The sequence below is a fragment of the Betta splendens genome, chromosome 4 (assembly GCF_900634795.4).
Source record: "Betta splendens chromosome 4, fBetSpl5.4, whole genome shotgun sequence".
Classification (NCBI taxonomy): Eukaryota; Metazoa; Chordata; class Actinopteri; order Anabantiformes; family Osphronemidae; genus Betta; species Betta splendens.
The window spans coordinates 30,201,383-30,222,832 of NC_040884.2; the positions used below are offsets into that span (position 1 = coordinate 30,201,383).

General features: G+C 42.4%; 1 protein-coding gene across 3 annotated transcripts in view; it reads left to right on the plus strand.

Moving 5' to 3' along the window:
• The first annotated feature begins 2,232 nt into the window (after nucleotides 1–2,232).
• Nucleotides 2,233–21,450, plus strand: part of pbx1b (pre-B-cell leukemia homeobox 1b) — a 45,522-nt gene continuing 26,304 nt past the window's right edge. The window contains exons 1-2 of one of the 3 annotated variants that reach the window (XM_029146941.3): nucleotides 2,233–2,950; nucleotides 3,726–3,799. In XM_029146941.3, coding sequence (XP_029002774.1) covers nucleotides 2,763–2,950; nucleotides 3,726–3,799 — 262 coding nt within the window. In that variant the 5' untranslated portion in view covers nucleotides 2,233–2,762. The remainder of the gene's footprint in view (nucleotides 2,951–3,725; nucleotides 3,800–21,450) is intronic. The other 2 variants (XM_029146940.3, XM_029146939.3) reach the window with 2 other exon arrangements.

The following is a 21,450-nucleotide window of genomic DNA, read 5'->3' on the forward strand; positions in this document are numbered from 1 at the left end:
ATTTACCACTATATCTGTTAAACATTTGCATGAATTTAAATGCATCCACATCTGGAACGGATTGACTGGCTGCTGAATTGTAGCTGTGAAATCGTGTATAATACTCCATTTGCATTTTACCACTACTCGACTCCACTCATGTTGCATACAGGAAGCAGCAATGGCAGCGTGTGCGGTTGTCAATAAGACCTGGCTGCACTTTGGTTCTGTGTCAATGCAGTTTATTTTCAGTTCACAATTTGTGTAATATCTGTATACGGTACGACTATCCTGGAGCATACAGTGCAGAGGGCTGAAGAACAAAGCTGTTGCTGCATCCCACACCTAAGCGTCATATATGCCACCAGTGTTACAGTTTGGCTTTGTTACTTTTAATATCTGTGACCATATCACACCACCCCACCATAGCTGCAGCTCCGGCATGGGAAACCCGTGTATTCAGTCTCACGCTCCATAATGCAGTGCTTATGTCTTTGCTGCAAATTAAGCAATTTACAGGATGTCTATTAGCATTTCCGTTTTTATGAGGCTTTGAGGCTTGAAAATGCATCAGCCTGACTGAAGGAACGAAGATCTCTGCCAGCTATGCCATTTGATTGCCTTGCTGGCCTGAACCTCAGCATACAGTGTATTTAGATACATAAATGCCCTGCTAACGTAGCTTAGCAGATGTTGGGTAGTCATATGGATGCTGGTGTAACAGAGACCCCCTCAGGTATTCTCATTGTTCTACTACTGAGCAGATGGTGGGGAAACTTACCACATTTACCATTATCCATCATACATATTCTGCTCCCAATTTACATCGCTGGTGCTTTCGCGGGAGCTCCTGCGGGAAGAGGACACAGCTTCAGGATTCCAGCGCACCTCCACCTGAGGCTCGCGAAGACAGTTTGAGATGTCACTGCCACTACGCCTCAAACTTAAATATGCTAATAGTGATACGGAGGAATCACAACGAGTGCATCCACGTGTGTATTTTGAATCATGATTTTGAAAAATGCACCAACATGTTTTAACAACACTTGACTGAGATGTTTTGGGTTATCTTTTCTTTATGAATGTTGTATTATTGCTAGTAAAAAATATTTGAATTTACTGTACAATGTTCACTAGCAACACGGAGGGGCAGTATCTTTACCAACAGGTCTGTGGTCTGTCAGCTTTACCCCATTAATTTCACATGGATCTACAGGTGGTAGTAACACAAAATTACATAAAGGAGCAACTATTGTAGCTAATAATCTGATTTTGCAACACTTTTGTTTCACCTTGTGCTTTCTGGTGACTAACTATAAATACCACCTTATATAATGGACAGCTGATAAAAGTAAGTTGCAACTAGTTGTGAACTTTTGATTTTGTTTTAAGTTAATAAAGAAGACATAGTCTTCGTAGTCATTTCGCATTATTTGCCAAACATGAATCTATACATGCAGACCCATGATTCACACATCACTGCTCATACTTAAGCACACTGGAGCGTTTTGTTTTGTTTTGTTTTTTTTCAGGCCACCCTCCTCCTCCTCCTCCTCTCCATCGCTTCCCTCTGAATTACTCTAAGTAGCGGAGAGGAGCAGCAACAGCAGCAGCAGTGAGGCAGCAGCAGGCCTGAAGGGCACTTTTCAGCCTGGCCAGACACACTCGGGCCTTGCTGCTTGGCTGCGCAACATGGGTCACCGCCTTACATTAGGAGGACCCTGCCAAAGTCAGCCAAGCGGAGGTCTGCCACATACCTGGAAATGAATGAACAGAGTTGCTGTAGCACTGCTCACTGATACAAGCAAAGGGGTGACTGTTGGGATTCTGTCTACAACATCATGTCACATGAAAATGAAATATTAACACTGGTGTTTTCTATTGTGTGTCTCGTCAGTGGATGGACATTTCCAGCCATAAATCCCTAACATTATCAAACTAATTAGCAGCTTGGCCAGTAGCTTTGATTGGTGCATACCATATCTTGGCACAGTGTTCTCCAGTGGAGCCAGTGGGAGTGATTGCAGAGGTCAGAAGGGAAAAATAAAGCAGACCCCTGGTGTCAGTCAGATTATTTATTTGGCGTTCAGGCTCTCTCCATAATTTTTGTGCCGTCTCCCTGTTTAAGCAGGCTGCAGATCTCCCACCTTCTTCCTTGAATTCCACCTTTACAATCCAATGATCGACGTTTCACGAGAGGCACCTCAAGGTGGGGCTAAGTGGTCTTATATTCCCAGTGATGACGCGTAGGCGGAGTCTGACTCTCACGCTCTCCGCTGTGCTGCCGCCCGCCCAGCTTGTACTGTACATGACAAAAGCGGAGAGGATGGAGTGAGTGAAACAAATCCACACTTTTTATTTCTCACAGACACTTTTTTGTAATTTTGGCAGGAAGAGGCGGCTTTGGGATCGTTGCGCCACATTACAACAAAACGTGTCCTAATTCATAGTAGTAGTAGAAACCAGCAATCTGTTTTACGCACACCCTACTCCAGTGAAGGCAACAGCAGTTCAGATCAGATTTCACATTCAGCTCCGACCAGCTGAGAGACACAGCCTCGGAGCAGAGCAGGAGGGCTCTTTTTCCGCTTTTATCCACCGATAGTCCTCCTGTTCGGCGTGCCCGAGAAAAAAAAGCCCCTGCAAGGAAAACAGCGGGTGCGCAGCGCAAAGATTAGGCACCAACTGGGATTTTTTTCCCTAGTCCAGTTTTTTTTTCTTCTTGTATGTATTTTTGCAGGATTTCAGCAGCAGCCGCAACAATTAGATAGAAGGACTAAGAGATGGACGAGCAGCCGAGGTTGATGCACTCTCACACGGGGGTAGGCATGGTAGGGCACCCCGGCCTGCCGCAGCACATGCAGGAAGGCACCGGAGGAACAGACGGCGACGGCAGAAAACAGGACATTGGAGACATTTTACAGCAAATTATGACCATCACAGATCAAAGTCTGGATGAAGCTCAAGCCAGGTAAAATATGTGCGGTTCCTCCGCTGTCAGGAGAAGGAGGCGGCGGCAAATCGGACTCGAAAATTGAAAGAGGAAGGAACTAAAATTCATTTCAAAATTAAAATGTTGACTGTAGCGCCGTGTCGATGGAACCATGCATGCATCAAGATGGCTTTGCGTTAAGTACAAGTTGATAAAGTGGATATTGTAAACAAAATTAATAAAAAGAGTGGCAGGTTTTCACTAGTTTTACATTAATATAAGTCGAGAGCCGCGCTTTAGAGCAAAAGTGCATGAATATTGTGTTTATGACTGTGCGCAGTATCCCTTCATTAATACATACATACAGAAGGTGTATTTATTGGTTAACACTAATTTTCTGTTCAGCTGTTTGAGTTTTGGAAATTTTTTTGTATTTTAAAATTTAAATATTGACTTTAAACTCTCTTGTAAGTTCTTCATTCTGAAAACAGGACAAACTTGTAATTAATTCAGAATAAAATCTGAGTCAGAGTATGTTTTAATTCATAGGGATTATTAGCTAGAAAAAATATCTTACATATTTATATAAACAGAGCTAAAGGTGCAGCAAAAAAATGTCCACTTTGTCAAAAGGTAAATTGAACCTCTCTTTGTAAACAGGTGCAATTTAACTATTTGTACATTAGTTTGTTGTTTTGCTGCTTGCAGGTGCTGTGTAGTATCTAGAAATGCAATTAAAGCCTACTGGGATTATTTGGAATACATTTTAGATATATTACCATGGTTTGCTTATAAAGCCTCCTCTCTGTTTTAGGAAACACGCGCTGAACTGTCACAGAATGAAGCCAGCCCTTTTCAACGTCTTGTGTGAAATCAAAGAAAAAACAGGTGAGTGGATATTTCTAAATACTAACACTAAAACAATGTAAAGGTGAAATGAGTCCAGTGCTGTGCAGAATATTTCTCACTAATGGAACGTGTAGCTAAGATCAGGTCCACGAGGCACAGTAGCAGCTCTGTGTGCTGCTGTTCTATTACAAAATGCCAATTTGCTGTTCGCACTAAAATTTCATATTAGGGCAATGTGGCGTTGGCGTCAACACGTTGACGTGTAAGACTGTGTTTTCTGCTGTAGCTATGAAGAGGTCTCATAGAAGCAAGCTGGGGACGCTCACCTCAAGTAGGCACTTCATCAGTTAGGATGTGGAAACATGAACGAGCTCTTCTGTTTGATCCTATTGTGGAATAATGGGGAGAATTGAGCAAAATTGTCACAAGCACACTGATGTCTGACGTTTCTCCCCTTGTGGGTTAACTGTCAAGTCTGGTGAATACGTCTCTTTCTGTTCTGTATTGTGTGTCTCTCTATTAACACAGTTGTGAGAGAGCGTGGCGGGAGAATAATTGCTAGGAGAGAAATAATGTAACACAAGAGGCATAAGTCATATTTCCAAATCATTTTCCTTGTGACATTTCTGAAATAGGCACAGATGGAATTCGGTGCACTTCAGGCTGATAGCGTGCATCTCATCTCATCTTTTTTTCCCTGATGTGCTGCAGGACTCTTCACAACTTATACTGTTGAGACACTGAGTATTTTTCTGTAAGAGGCAGTGCTTTATGTGTGCTTCACACCCAATAGTGCATGAAATCAAACGGAAAGGCGGGAAGATCAAGAAGCTATTGTTTACACTGTATGCAAAGTTGCACTTGCTCACGCTTGACCTTTGTGAGGACGAGGAATAGGCGCTGATCAGACTGGTGTGTGTGTGTGTGTGTGTGTGTGTGTGTATGTGTGTGTGTGTGTGTGTGTGTGTGTGTGTGTGTGTGTGTGTGTGTGTGTGTGTGTGTGTGTGTGTGTGTGTGTGTGTGTGTGTGTGTGTGTCCTTTTATAGATGTGTTCATTGAAGTATTGAAGTTCACCTCACTGCCTACCCCAAGTCCAGCAGTTACTCTTTATGCTTCCTCAGAAGGGGGGGTAGTTAGGCTTTGAAGTCTGCTGGCTAGTTCTTTTTTTTGTTGAGGGGGAGTGACATAGTTATGTATAGTGTTTTACTCCCTGGCGCTCACCCTGAGTTCATCCAGAGTTCGACTCTGCTGAGTAACTTGGACCTCTTCCTGCCTCTGCACCCATTCACTCCCCTCTTTTGGCTTGGCAACCTACAAATACAAGGTGTAGCTCGTGGAGCTTCACATGCGGGATCCGGTGTTTGTTGTGCTTTGTGCAAGCTCTAGTGCAGTAATTATGCTTCAAATGCTTTTTTAGCGTCATTCATTCACTCTCAGCATATTGACAGTGCAAAGAAAAAGTCATAATATTAATGTTAAATCTGACATCAGTTGTTATTTGTGCTTAGATTACGTGAACTTGCTCGGTGAGCTCAGAACGCTATGATGGTTTCTACTGGCAACTAGTGCAACTCGTTTCGGACTTGTAGGCAAAACTTTGGCACATCTTAGAACAGTTGAAGAAAGTCAATATTATTGAAAACACAGCAGCTTGTTGCTCAGACTGTTGGCACAGTCTCTGCTTAATGACTGTTTTGTCTTTTTTTTTTTTTCAATTGTTTGCTTCTTGACTTGATATGAATTCAATTATAGTTGTGATGTTTTTGGGCAAAGCAAAGTAAAATGTCAGTTTTACTTTTCTAATGTAAAAAGAAATAATTACTAGTTTGACTGGCTTTCAGGTTGTCTTTCATTGCACTTAGACTGCATTAAAGCTGTGACAGGAGGCAGCAAAGGAAAGGCTAAATTAAATCAATTAAAGTTAATTATACATTTTTACAGCTATGTTGACATTTTACAAATAGCTGAGTTTATCATTTTTATTGTTGTCATTATTTTTGACAGAGAAATTGAAGAACCAGCATCATTCTAAATTTCTCAGTTCCACCTTTAAATGTTTCTAGGTATATTGCATGTAGCCCAACAGGGTCCAGCAGCTTTAATCAGTCCTCAAAGCCACAGCCAGGCCACTGTAACTTGGTCCTGAGCGCCGAGTACAGAGACAGTGTGTATCCACAGAGCTGCTGTTTGCTTGTGTATATTTTCCATTGCTGGCTGTCAGGCAGCTGACAGCACCTGCAGGACACAATGCCAGTGTTGATGTAGGGCTTGAACTTGTGACCTACTCTGTGTATTTTTAATGGAATGAAGTGAGGAATGGCCAAAAGAAATATTCAACAGCATAAACAAGCGCAGTGGAGTAGCAACACCCAAAGAAAAGAGGGAAAGCAAACTTTCTTTAAACTTTTTTAAAAATAACTGATTTTATTCTAGGAATAACTGAGCTATCTTATCTTTTTATTTAATTGTGTGTGTGTGTGTGTGTGTGTGTGTGTGTGTGTGTGTGTGTGTGTGTGTGTGTGTGTGTGTGTGTGTGTGTGTGTGTGTGTGTGTGTGTGTGTTGTTTAATATTTACTAAAGAGGAGACAGCTTGTAGTATATCAGACATAATTGCATTGATGTGAGTCTGAAGAAGCAAAAGTAAAGCAGCTGGGCTTCAGTTGCAGGGCTGCTAGTGTGCTGAGCTTTTCACAGACAGTTTCCAAAAATATATACAAACAATGTTACTCTGCTGTTGTCGGCTGTGATGCCTATTTAATAACTATACTATAAATTTGGTGAAACCCAGTGGTAAATATTGAGGCATCACAATGTAAAGTAAATTTTTTGTGACTGGATTTTGTTTCTCTGGCTCTTTAGCATCACCATCAGTATTTTCATGTGATTGATGAAAGGCCTCTTTAGATAAGCAAATGCTTGACAAACTGATTTGGAAAATGAGCTGCTTTGACCTCTGTAAACACTTCACCAATGTGATAAATCTCTCCCAGTGTCAAACAGGACCACTCCTTGACTGATCTGCTTGGTAAATGTGCTGCTCTTGACTCTGAACCTCAACAAAAGTACGCCTTTCTTGTGGCCTGTGTTTGTGTAGTGTAAGGTTTCAAGCCTAGGGGATCCTCTATTTATAAAAATGGGGGGGGGGGGGGGGGGTGAAAGGGTGAAAATGGGGTGTTTTACAAAGGGCAGCTGCATTAAAAGGATGAAATTAACCAGAGGTCTGATTATGGAAGGTGCATGGAAATCCACACGCTGACTTGTCAGTTCATTCAGATGTTTGGCATCTGCCTGTTTGTGTTACAGGAGCTGATCTCAGCTCCGCCGTGTGCGTCACCGTTGGAACACTCACATTAAAAATGACACAGTGTGGTGTTGAAACAATTAGCCAATGCAACAAAAAGGTAAATGATGGACACCCATGAAAGTGTTTCCACATGTCAGCTGTGAAGTGCACGCTATTTTTTACCTCCAGGTTCATGTTGCTAACCCGGAGGTAGTAGTCATGTAGCGCGTTGCCTCCTCCGTGTCACATAGGGATGTAGATATCTGCTGTGATAATGAGTGTTGTATCGTGGGGTGCTGCGCCTCCCTCCCTCTCAAGCGCGTCTCTGGGTGGACATGGAGACAGCTCTTGATACGTGCAGCTTTTGTCTCCCTCTCATCCTTCCCTCCTCCATGCTGATACAGCAGCATTTGTGTGTGTGTGTGTGTGTGTGTGTGTGTGTGTGTGTGTGTGTGTGTGTGTGTGTCCTTTTATAGATGTGTGTGTGTGTGGGGGGGGGGGGCACAGATGTTTTCCCAATCTCCCACTTTCTCTCCCACTTTCTCTCTCTCTCTCTCTCTCTCTCTCTCTCTCTCTCTCGCTTTTCTTAATAACCCCCACAAAGACAGAGGAGAGGAGCTCAAGTCTGCTTCTGAGGATCTACACAACTGAGTAAAAATGTCTTTTGATTAAACACTCAAAGGCACAAAGCTGCTGGGCCGAAATCCTCCATTGTAACGTAAAATATTTCATGCAGGACCCTAATCACAGAATCATCACAGAGTGACAGCATTGTAAATGGTGTCTTAATACCATTACAGTAAAGAACAATGTGGTTACATTATACATTATGCAAATTGTCAGTGGCCTAATTGATACATGTTAATCATATTAAGGAGCTTAATTATAAGAATCTTACTGCTGGTAATTAACACTGACATGACATGTACACGGGAAGTGATCTTGTTTTTCTCTACTGTGATCTTCTGCTTTCAGGAAGCAGGAAGAAGCATCACTACTAGATTGCGTTTATGTTTTTAACTGATATGTTTTCAGAATATCCCAGAACTGATTAATGTGTTTTTTTCCCATCTCCGCCGAAGGCCGCTGGAATGCAGTTTGTTAAAAATTGCATTTAGCTTGCAGCAGCCCTGCCAGTGTGGAGATTACAGAGCGAAGACGAGATCGGAGCAGACTCTGTAAAAGAGCCTGGGTCTTTTTAAGGGAATGTGGACTGGTGCGCCCAGCACTGAGAAACGATCGCTTAAATATCACTGTTCTGCCATTTACCTCTCTTTACAAACTCAGTCCCTGCAGATCTGCTCCGCCTTTCCTTTTTTTCTCTTCTTTTCTTGTTTTTTTTACTCGCCTCCTTAATACGTTACCAATTTAATCAAGTCGGCAAAATTTGTTATGCACGTTAAATTGAACATGCAATAGCACATTTGAATGTGGTTGCCATACCAACCCCCCCAGGAGTTCATTTTCCATAATGTAGTGTTTGGAATCTCATTTCCTCCACTCTCCCCTGCTGCTACATGCAGACACCACCTCCAGGTTTCCACTGTATGTTCACTGTGAAAGCCACTCGACTGCCACGGCTTTCAAACACTGGAGGGAGGGGGGAAAATGAAAGAGAGAGGGAGAGAGGGGCTCGATCCACGTAGTGGAAATGACACAAATTAATATACACTACTTAAACCAGACCAAGATTAATGGTTCCCTTTCGCTGCAGCTTAGTCCCACTGTCAGTTGCCGGGTGCTCGTTGGACAAAATCAACACTAATCAACATTTATTCCACTTCTGCCCTGGGCTCTTATGAGTCTGGCAGGACTGTGTGCCCCACCCCCTTCCCTTCCAGCAATCTAACCCTCCCTTCGTCCGTCTCGCTACGCTTTTCACCTCTCATCCAGCTCCTCCATACATCACCCTCCTCACGCCGCTCGGCTCCTCAGAGGAGAGTGTGCCCCCTCCTATCAGACCACATTAGAGTCATGATAGATTTTCTCTTTTCATTTGCATCTGATATTTAACACAGCAAAGCAGTTGCTCTGTGACTTTACTGTACAAGTGTGTGTGCGCGCGTTTGTCCGTATGTGTGTGGTTCTGAAGCGCTGATTCCAGTCAGTAATCTTATCTGCACTCAGTCACTGCATTATGAGAAACAGGATATGCATTCAGTGTTCAGGCCTGAGTGAGTGAGTGAGTGAGTGAGTGAGTGAGTGAGTGAGTGAGTGAGTGAGTGAGTGAGTGAGTGAGTGAGTGAGTGAGTGAGTGAGTGAGTATCTGGTAGTGTATTGATATAACACGTAATTTTCGGGAAAGTCGTATTTTAGATTTCCGCTCACTGGGAAACTGAACTCCAAGGTCTGGCTACCACCACGTGGGCATCGTTTTGCACAACTACAGGTCATTTGGCTGATCCCGGAACACAATCAGCTCTGTTTTACAAACATGCAGATTTTTGTTTCATCACTGATCTGTTGACTCCCATCTCAGCAACACTGGCCTTGAGGCCCATAAAAGGCTGAGCAACCACATGTGACATTTTTTGTCCAACTCTTTTGAATAAGCAGTGTTTATACTGTAAATTCACGTAAAACATTTGTGTTTCCTAGGATTTGTTAAGCTTGTGTTTACCATGCGTGCAGTTCGTTTTTGAAAAGCTTCAGTTTTTCATTTATCCAGCCATTGTCTTGCCCTCTTGTTCCAATTCGAGGCGCTGGAAGTGTTGGATCTGTTCCTAGCATGCATTGAGCAGAAGCCAGGGAAAGACCCTGAATTGGCATAGAGTCCATCAGAGCGGTTCAGATTTTATTAACGTCCAGTAATTTTAGGCGGGATCCTCCCTGCAGCAGTCTCATATACAGTCTATGCGTATTGCTTTATAAACTCCCAAAGATCAGATTGTGCGAACAGCTGATGCCCCTTTTCCGACAGCACTTTGCCAAGATATTCAGTGTGGTGTTGTCCATCTTGCAGGATTGCATGGCCAGGGGCATTGTCATGGAACCAACTGGCCTCATTGAAGTGACACACAGTGCTTTGTCAGCTTAGTGTCTCAGGTGCCAACCTGCTCATCCCAAAATAAACTGTCATGCAATGTGGCTAGACAGAAAAATGTAGAAAGAACCCGATGCCACCACCCCCTCTCCACCACCACCACCACCCAAAAAGAAAACAAATGTTTCATCCCACAAATGCATTGTTTTTTTGGACCCCTTCCCAGACGAGACACCACCAACATGGTTGGGGAACTTAAAGCATGTAGTGCAATTGTCTGCAGCATCAGTAGGGGTCACAGCAGGTGGCATTGCACACGCAAAACTTGGAGTTTCTCTGCACTGACATATCCTTTTATTTTTTTAAGTGATTTTTATTTCACCATGGGCCCTTTAGATGTTGACAGCTCTTTGTTATTCGCAGACATCCTCCTCCAGAAATAGCTTATTCTTACTGTAGTTAGCTTCTTTCCTATTTTATAAATGATCTGTCAATTTCTCTCTGCGGTGCAACTTAACACCAGGAGAGCAAACCCGGGATGCATTCCTGGTTAAAGTCATTTTCAGGCCGATCAAGGAGGCTGGAAAGGTTCGGCATGTGGAGATTCATATGTAGCAGTTCCTCAGTGAAGCCCCAAAAAGTAACCACTGGCCAAAGCTACCCTGTTGGGTGTGGCCCTGGGTATTCATTTCCTATTCAGCCTCTGCGTGATCTTTGAGCTCTGTAGCTGCTAAAGGTGGGCGCCATAAAGGGTTAAATGGGAGTTCAGAGCTCACTTCCATAATGAGCATCCAGCAGCTAAATCATGCAGACAAAGGGATTTAGTCATCTGGCAAAAAGAGTGGGATAATGATGTTTTACTAAACATGGAATTGTAGAATTGGAGTTTTATTTGATCAGTGTTTGCTGGTGAGCTCCTACATACTGTACTTTTCAAGGAGGTCACAGTAAACCACTTTAATTTTAAAATAAACTCAACAGCTGTCAATTTTAAAAGTAAAGCAAAAAATGTATAATCCTTGTGTCTAACAGGGCTTTGCTATGATAGATGCATTACTATCAGCTTACTTTTCATGGTCAGGACTAGACCATGAAGATATGGGCCAGTAGGACCTCCTCCACCTACAGTGGACAAGTAGACAGTGGACAGTACAATACCAGCGGACTCTATGCGTTGTGATGCTGTACATTATATCACGCCACACCTTTATCATCTATAACACTAATATATAAAAGAATGTCTCACTTCAGTTTGCTAAATTTTCCTGCTCTAGAAAGTCATGCACCAACTACCACTCATGCTTCTGTCACATTTACTATAGCTAGATGTCACCTAATTACCAGACTCATGGATGTTAACCACCTAAGGGCCTCATAGTGGATCAGTGAGTGCCCTACTAAACCACGGGCATAAAGCAACATAACATAATGACCTTTCAATTGCTTCAATACAAGTTATAGATATTTAAAAAAATGTATTACATCCTAGTAACACAATAAACATAATAAAGTGTATTACTGCCCTTTCATCAGCATACTTTATGCTTTCATCAGCATAAAGTCCAGCACCAAGATTAAGAGAGACATTATTAATTTATTATAAACAGACATTTTATTACTTGAAATAATAATAATAATAATAATAATAATAATAATAATAATAACAACAACAATAATATAATAAACCAGTTTAGCTCTGTTGAACAGATCTTTGCGATGTAATGGTTATATCACCACCATTTTAATGAACTGTAGCAGTGTGATGTTGCTTGGTGTTGATACAGTATGTAATTGTAATGTCCTTTGTTGTAAATGTACTGGCTTTGTGTTACATTTGCTACAGAGTTTCAGAAAGGATAATAAACAGAAGAAGTCAAATTATCATCAGCTGCTGAAGCACTGAGAGCCTGTTAGTGATGAATTCATGTTGTCTCTCCTGCCTCTGCCGTAAGAAGATTGTGTTGATAAGTTAATATTCCGACAACAGTGATGAGATAAAGCGGTATTAGGAGTTTAGAGGATAGCGTAACCTTGATAAAACACTCTTCTCAGTGACAGTGATTTTCACCATCCATCTTCATCTGATATGAAGTATGCAAATGGTGGCATCGGCTGGGAGTGGAGTACAGTGCTGTTAAATGGGCCATTTCAAATGTTCTTTGTACCATGCTGACTTCCAAAAAAATTTCCTGACAGCTCGCTCGGCGAACGCTGGAGCATTTTTTGGAGGAGCTTTGCCACCTTTATCCTTATATCTTCTCCTCTCTCTTACACCGCTGCTGTATCTGTCCTCTATTTCTTGCGCTTTCTTAGCTCTTCTCCATTTTTCCCCCTTCTTTCCGCCATCCATGTCATAAATTAGGAATATAGCGACAGTGTCAGAATGGCTACTCATGAAATATTAACAGCTTGTGGAGATTTTTACATTGCTACACTTCTCTCCCTTTTAACTATGTCAGCACAGGCTGTGGGACGTTTATTTGTATGAGTTCAGGGAGGCTATTACTGCATCAGGGTTTTTTTGTTAAACAGTAACCCCCTTTCTACATGCGTCAGATTTCTGTGGCATTCCTCTGTGTTTCATAGCACATGACACATCATGGTATGTGGTCTCTGGATCTGAGATCCCATTGTAACGTCGTGTTTATTTATCATCAGCATTATGAAGCTGGTAATTATCACTTTATGAGCACCCCCAAAGAATGTACACATTAAACATTAGTAGTTAAAATGTCTGCATGCATGTAAGGCAGAACCGTTTGTGATAAGGTTGGGAGGTGCACAAAAAGAACAATCTGCGAGCAGCGTCATGTGTTCGTCCTTCAAGACATCCTGATTTTACTTTTATTTATCTATTTTTTTCTGTCTCTTTGGTTTACAACTGGTCTCAGAGCGCATCCATCCTTGTAGGCGGGGATGGCCTCTCTTTTTTGCCTTTTTGTTCGTTGGCCCTCGTAAAGATGGAGCTGTCAATCATGCACAAGCTTCCCAAGTCCTGAGAGACAGCATCATTTCTCAGTGAGGGAGAGGAACAATGACTTTTGTTGTCACACTTGGGCATTTCTCTGAAGCATTTTGCAGACTGTGCTTTAGCCTTTAATTAAATTCGTTCTTTGAGGATGAACGAAGGGAGAAGAAGGGAGGATAGTCCAAAAAACTGATGTGGGTTAAAAGCCTTTTAAAGGATCACTTCAGTTTATTACATCGTACATGTTTTTTTTCCACACTTTAACCCATCATTTTCTTCTGCTACTGCTTTCTGCTAACCCAAATATTTGATTTACGGCATGACTCCCAGACAATCCAGTGGGGCAATAAAGGTGCAGGCAGATAGATGTTTTGAACCAGGCTAATCGGATTTTTAGCAAACCTAAAATGCTAATAATCGTCCTTTGCCTTTTGTCTTTATAAAATATGTTTCCAAAACGTGTGTACTTATTACACTGCCAGGTTCACTTTCAATGTTCACATATACTATACTATACCCACCACTTAACTTTGTTTAAGTTTACAGTAGTTATTATTTGTACTTTACCCATAATGACCAAAATTAAAAAAGAAAGCAAAGTTGTTATAAGCTGGAACAGATGTACAGGTGTCAGGGAGTTGTATTAATATGCTCAACAATTTAGAAAAACAAGATGCAAAATGAGACTGTACTGTATATGCTGGTGCCCATAATTTTAGAATCATTACCTGATTATTATTTGTGCTACAGTATTTACTGTGCCATGAATAAGGAAAATATTCTGGAATATGGATCTAATCTATCTATGGATGGAACCTAACAAAAGTAGGCACTTACTGATGTAGAGCTCATGAATTTACTCTACACTGGCCCAAATGGTCCCATAAACTGGCTTCAACCTTGGGTTGCAGGTCTTGAGATAAATCAGACCGTTGGTATAAACAGTGTGAAGCCAAATCAGTGACCAGTGACAAAAACAACTGTGTACAAGTGAACTCACTAACATTTATAGTGATTTTTCTGCGATTGTTTTGTCGCTGAAAAAATAAATGGAGAAAAATTTGTTAATGAAGTGTGTCCTCCTCTCTTATCATATGTGGCTGGGGCTTCCTCTCCTCTTGACTAATGATGATGTGTGGCACAGGTAGCTGTCAGCCAGCCATGATTAATTAAAAGGAAAACTAGACCAATTTGTCATATTGTTCTAACTGGTGGTCAGAGTGTGAGCCGAGTTGCATCGCTGATTCCTGTACATTCCTGTACATGTACTTAGACATGCAGCTATTTGGGAGAAGTCTCATCAGCTCAGGGGAAGTGTTTTTTTTTATCAGCATCTCTCTGCTTCAACTGTCTCGACACAGACCTGATAACAATTAGGAGGCTTTGGTATAGGGCTCAGAAATATGAGGCTGCCTCGCAAGGTTGACATAATGAATATATCTAGCACAGAAAGGCTTTGCTAAAATGCGTTTCTCACCAGATTTGATTTTCTGCGTTGGTGTTTCAGAGGTCCATGCAACAGCCGTGAGTGCTTTTGACAAGCTTGCGGGTCCCAGTGTTACTTTCAATCCACTCTGACTGAAGCATCTCAGCTGCCAGCTGTGGTTTCCACTGAATGCCCAGTGAGGAGAGTCCCAGGAGAGTCCTGTTTGTGTTGGACTGCAGTGTTCCTCCCAGTGTGCAGCCTGGCCCGTGTCAGCGGCCCTGTCATATCTGTCTTAGGCCTGTCCCAACAGCCAGTGCAGACTCCCACGTCACAAAGGCGGGCTCGTCCTAGGAGAGACAGGTGTCAGCAAGCCGCTGCCCCCACCCTATATGCTCATCCCGGGCAGATGCCGGCTGCAGCTAAGCCACATATCTAAGGCTGAGCAACTCGGAACGAAGGGTCATCTCTGCCACCCGTTCACAGCTGCCATATCACAAGAGACTGCAGCTCCATCACTGTGTGAGAAAGATATGGAGCATCCACCAGAGGAGCATCCCCATCCAAGAGCACCGGGGGAAGACGGGGCTGCGTCCTAACTGACTGACATGCTGAGTGACAGCCTCATTGTGCCCTTTCCTGAACAGGGATGAAAGGCTGTTGTGAAGAGGCCTTACAAACACAGACCGTACTCAGACATGCTTCAGAACAATCACACATTCCTTTGTATACATTGTTATTTCTTTGTATAGAGTCAGCATCTATTAACTCCCATGCCAGCCATGTTGGAATCTGACTCATTGAGATCTGAGACTGAAGGGAAAGAAACATTAATGAGAATGTTCTTTCTTCTTTGCTTGAATTTTTACTAATAGTGCCATCAATGTGTTGACCACTTTAAGTTATACATATGTGCAATGACAAATATTCCAATCATTAAAAGAAAATTTTATCCTCTTTCCAGCCACTTTTACCAAAACCGTGTAGTTGCTGCTACTACTGTTATAAGTCATTCCTACTGTACTTAACAGAGCTCACTTCTAGATGGAGGCACTGAACACTACATTTACTGTAAAACTGGTAGAAAGTGAAGAAGATAATGAACTTTCTACTTTCAATCATGTCAAAAGCAAATTTGTCCATATTCCTGCTCAACCTGCCACTTTGAGAAACCACATGAAACAATGGAAGTTAAATTAAAACTACGATCTTTTCTCTCTCTCCGGTGCTAACCTTAGTGGCTTGCTCCCTATTTTCTCTCTGGTGTTATTTTTGTAGTCATTTTAATTGATTCACAGTGAAGTCAGACAAAGATTGCTGTATATTTGTGTATGTCTTTCAGCAAGAGCACTAAGAGTGCAGTTTGTATAGAGGGCCATTAATAATGTGATTGCAGTTGTGTATCTGAATGCTGCAGGAGGATCAAGTGATGGATATTTTTAATGATACGAAGAAGCCAAGAAAGATCAATGCCACACACACACACACACACACACACACACACACACACACACACACACACACACACACACACACACACACACACACACACACATATTGGTGTACTTACATCGAAGTGAGGACCTCTACTTACAAAATCCCTTCCCTAGCCCCTTACCCTAACCCTAACCATCACAACTATAGGCCCTCAACCTTCAAACAGGTCTTCAAAGAAGTGAGGACCAGCCAAATGTCCTCATTTTGGTATGGAAATACGTTTTGTGGTTCTCTCACACACACACACACACAAAAAAATAGTGTCTGTCAATGGCAATCTAAAGGCCTGGTGAGGATGATTGTTCTCCCACTCTAATGTTGTTTTGGACCATAAGCAGTCTGGTCTGATCTTATAGGCTGAAGGTCTTGAGTCCAAATGACTCTGTCCCCTTCGCCGGCGCTGTCAGAACTGACAGTCCTCATGTTTATTTCATTTTGCGTCTGGGCTGTCTCGTTTCCCTATCCTCCAATGTCATTAACGCTCCGAGCCAGGACCCTGCAGTGGAGCGCCTAATGAATTCCTCTGCGGCTCCTCGCTCCCCACCTAGTTACCCCAGCTCAAGGTGTCAAATTAAAACAGCCTGAGAAAAAAGGGAGGAAGTGCTCTGTACATGCGTTTTACTGCATGTGCAGCACTGTACATCCCCCCAGTTGTGTTACGTTTTGGTTTTATGGCTGCCACATCTGTTTGTTTGAAGCAATCAGGCTTTAGAGCGAGTGTGGATTTCCTAAATGTTAAAACAAATAAAAGCATGAACTTTTAATCTAACAATTAAAACATTTGTCAGCAACAAACCTCTCTGCTGTAAAAATTAGTTTGATCCTGTAACACGAGAGCTTGTTTGTGATGCCGACATGCTGCTTTCACCTCCCTTTGGTTTATGACCAGTGCTGATTACCCTGTACTGCTTGATGAAGTATTTCTAACACTTGGGATCTCTGGGATAATTTGGGCAATGAAATTAACAGCAAGGATGCCCGGGTGACTGCTGATTGTGCTTATGTAGTTGTCATTGTGATGAGCGTAACGAGGCCAGACATGTTATTGAGCTATGAAGCTGCAGTGGGAAAGCACATTTCTTTGGTTGGTCTTTGTGATCAGCGCTGATGTTTAGGTAGATGAACAATCTGAACTCATGTACAGAAGGCATAAATAATAAACTAGTCAGTGGGGTCTTTTCTGTGTCAAAATGAGTTGTGTGTTAAAGTAAGCGAAGCTGATGTTGCGTTGTACTGTGCATGTCCGTTTTCCAGTGGAGAGCCTTCATGGGTGCCACAGCATCGGAGGAGCGGGCCGCTCTGTGTGGCTCTCTCGCTTCCTCTGACAGCACCGTAAGATGGAAAATGGTGTCAATCAATTCATCAGAACGACACGGGTGGCTGTGCAGAAAGGGGAGCTGGGGGCGTGGTAATGGCGGCGTGTAGGAGAGGCGCAGCACATGATTATGGCTCCCTGCTGCAACTATTTCCCTTCACCGCAGTCGCTGATGCTGCAGTCCCTTAATGGACTGACGGTCTGACTGTACGTCCGTACGTCACGTCCACACTGCAAAGCGCTCGTGCTGAGTGACCTCAGTGGACCACAACAGCACTCTGTTGGATTATGGCAGTGTCAAGCGGGCCTCTGTTCCCACGCGTGGCTCTTTTCAGTCACTGCTAATGTTTTGGACCACCTCGGCACCTTCAGCGCCACGGCTTGTTAAACTAAAAGAATGTGCCGTGTTAATTAAAGATGTGTAAATACGCTTTGCTGAGCCGTATCTTCACATTACCAAAGATTTGTGGGATCTGTGCTGTAATATATTTTAATTAGGATTAATTTAAAAATAATGGGGATTTTATTTTGCCTGGCAGACTGGCTCATGACATGTTTTTGGCGGCTGCTGTAAGCTCATCAGTGGAATATTGAGCACCTTCCACTGACGTGAGTCTCACGAGCAAAGGGAGACTCTCAAGGTTTCCTGAAAACAAAAGCTGCCCTCTTCCCCAGGAAAAAAAAAGACACACAGACATTTACTAAGCAAGGGAGTGGCCAGTGTGCCGGTTTAATTAAATTTTTTTCTACACCCCCTCATCCTCACCCATCCTCTTTTTCGGCTGGCAGAGCAGCAGAGTGGCTCTGAGACACGGAACACTAGTTGTGCTGGCAATTATGTTAATGGGATGCTATTAGGCCATGATTCCGTATGAGCGATCGGGGAGAAGAACCCCGGCGGCAGAAAATGATAACGGAGCGTGCGCCTCGTTGATACTGCTCCAGCAGGATCATTTGCATAATGAACCCTCCCCACTAACGAGGGGTGTGGCCTCGACACTGAGCTACTTAAAAAGCTCAGGAGTCACAGCGTGAAGCAAGCCGACAGTGAAAGCACAATGTGACAACAAGATTCATGGACTTCACTAGTCGTTGCAAAAGACATTCTAGCACCAGTGTAACTGTATCATGCAAATCCTTCATTTGGCTTCTTTACAAGCTCGGTTTGCAAACTCTGTGATTCCATCCATGCACAGACATGGCAACGCAGTTTTTTTGTAGTGCTCTGTTAAGAAATTAATGAGGTAATGTGATTACTGGATCTTGGGTGTAATTTAGTGACGAGTGTTGGACCGAATAGAAACAAAGGTGTGTTTGCTGCTATGATAGTGGTGTGTACATCTGCCAGCTGCTTTGACTTCTATAAGAAGCTGGACATCAAATATTCAGCACGCTGCCATTGTCAGTTCAGTTCATTTTTTTGTGTTCAGATAGATGTTGCGTTATACTGTATGCCCAGCACTCACACTTCATTCCCTGTGGCGTGTAGAATCTTTGGCTATACAGTATGATCTACTAATCATTGTGAAGGAAGCTACATCACCACCAAACCCCTGTGGAGCTAACATAAACCAAGTTTCACTCCATTCGCTAAACATATTGAATCTATAGTGGGCTGTTTTTTTACCTTTTTTTAAAGCTCAGGTTAGACACTGATACTATTGATCCCAGATTCGACAATTTAATATTAATCAGTTTGCACAGAGTACAGATCTTTATTTATGCATCGCTCCCCTCTGTGTCTTGATGTATTATTGGTGTTATCCACACAGTGGTTGTATTTTTCTACAGCACGGCCTGTCTTCTTCAGGCACAGCCTGAGGATTTGATCAGAATGATCTTGAGGGCCGTAGGAAGACCCAGGGGAAGACATTAAACACCCTGAATGGCCCTCGGGCTGCTTTCTCCTCCTCGCTTTCTCAACCTTTCATTCTCCCTTAATGAGAACTCCTCCTAATTATTTCAGTGGCTGGAGCGTGGGGACGCAGCCAGACTTAGATCCCCCTGCGCTCGGACGTGACTGCTATGCTGATTAAAGCAGGGGGATCAATAATTTAGGCCCTAGCCTTAATGGCAGGGTGAGGAGAAAACCATACATCTGAGTCAGAGATTACATTTTAAAGGCACAGCCTGAGCTGCAGCCAGGCTGCTGGAGTTAAGTAGAAACCTGCAAATATGTTTGCTGTAGCAGCTGACACATTTATGTTTACTGGAATCCTTATCATGTTCCTGTAAAACTTAGTCTGTGTCTAAGTGCTTGTTTACCTAGCTTTGTATATCCTGCATATTGCACTCTGCAGAGTCACTCGCTTGCCTGATTTGCATTTGAAGTACATGGGAATATAATTGATTTAGAGGCATGAATATTGATAGTATCTTATCAGCTTGGTGCCCATCCCTCAAACCGCTCTGCTGAGAATAATGGTCCTCTGAGCATTTTTCTGGTCATCTTGCCTTAGCAGAAGCGTACATAATCTTTAAATGTACAGAGCCTCAGCTCCACAAAGCCCCCCTCCGTCTCCCTCTGGGGAGGCATGCATGCATCTTTTAAGGACTCCTCACATCAAGAAGGCCTGAGCCAAGTACCCTTGCAGTCACTCCTTCAATTATTAAAGCTGGGATTTTGATGCTCCTGCTTTAACTTAGCCTTGGAAGAGAAGAGGAGGAGAAAGCATGGAGCCACATGCAGAGCATGGCAGCCTGGTCACACATTAAATATACAGCATTTTTTTAGAAATTTGGAACAGGCTTTAAAACATGCATGTGGATTTCATATTGCAGGCAATCCCTCTTCGAACAGAATGATTCACCGTGGGTTGCATTACAGTCCTCCAACGCTGCATACACACATTTAACTGAGTGATAGAAAAAAAGGGCTGCGTCCAATTATAACAAGGGACACATTTATTGACTGAGCCTGACAAACAATAACATCAGATACAGACATCAGAGTCCCCGGATCTTACAGAATTCTTATCATCACTTGAAAAGTAAGACAACGCTTTTATTGACACAGACTCAGGACACATAATCCCACTTAGTCTTGATTGGATTTTACAGTTTGTTTTTTCACAAAGAGCCAAGAAAGTCATCAGTTGTTTGGCTGATGGCAACGATACTCCATATAAACTCCATTTATTGTCTCTGTGAATTGCAGCTGCCTTTAACTCTGATTAAATATTGATGAACATGTAAACACTTGCGCTATATTGAGTACTTTATTTAGAAGCACAGCCTTGCCGCGCAGTTGTGGAATGAGTCGCTGCTCGCCTGAGAAATAGCCCCATTGTTTCTGGGCTCCGCTGTTGATTTATAATGACAAAATAAAGTGTTCTGACACAGAGCTGAAATTAAGGCCCAACTGATATCCAACTAAGGTGTCAGTGAATTTGAATAAATCCTTCTGCGAGCACCAGCTAACACACGTGTCCTTGCAGCCCTTGCAGCTGCCGTGAACAGCGGCTGCTGGTGCCATAATTCAATTTTGTCTTCCTCAAGCATAAATATTCTCTGGGTGGGTAAAGACAGAGGATTAGTTTGGTCTAATTGATAATTGACAAGATTTATTCAGCATCCACAATCAATCAACACAACACTGTAAAGTGATTTGTTAGGTGAAAGCCAGTCTTTTAAGTTTGCACATGTACTGCCAGTGATTGTCGATTTAACGGATGCTGCTGCTACTGTAGCTGACAAAACATATTTTAAAAAAAAGGCTGACTTTATTTATAATACACTGTACAAAGTCATTAAGACTTTACACTCAGTACTTTGCAGTCATTGTTGTTGATATTGTTAATAAAACATCTTGCTCAGATGCTTTCCTTTTAAAGCCTTCCAGTGGTTTCATACAGTATTACAAAAGCCATGGTTTTAATGTAAAGCTTGAAGGATAGCACTTGTTGAGTTTTACTGTCTTAAGAGTTGGGTAGTGATTGAAAACCAGCATACGTAGCATTTGGAATGTATTAATGAATGAAAATGGTTGGTTTCCTATAGTAAGTATTCAGTTACTGTCATTATTTATTTGAGGGAAAAACAAAAACTTCTGTGCTAATACACCATATTAAATATCACTTTGCTTTGCTTTTTGTTATTTCTGTTGAAGTTATTATTGCAGGTTGTAAAGATTAGGAGTGAAGTGAGGCTTTGTATTGGTACATCAGTCAAAGTTTACAGGGTTAAGTCAGTTTTGTTAAACCGGTTATAGAAACTTTATTG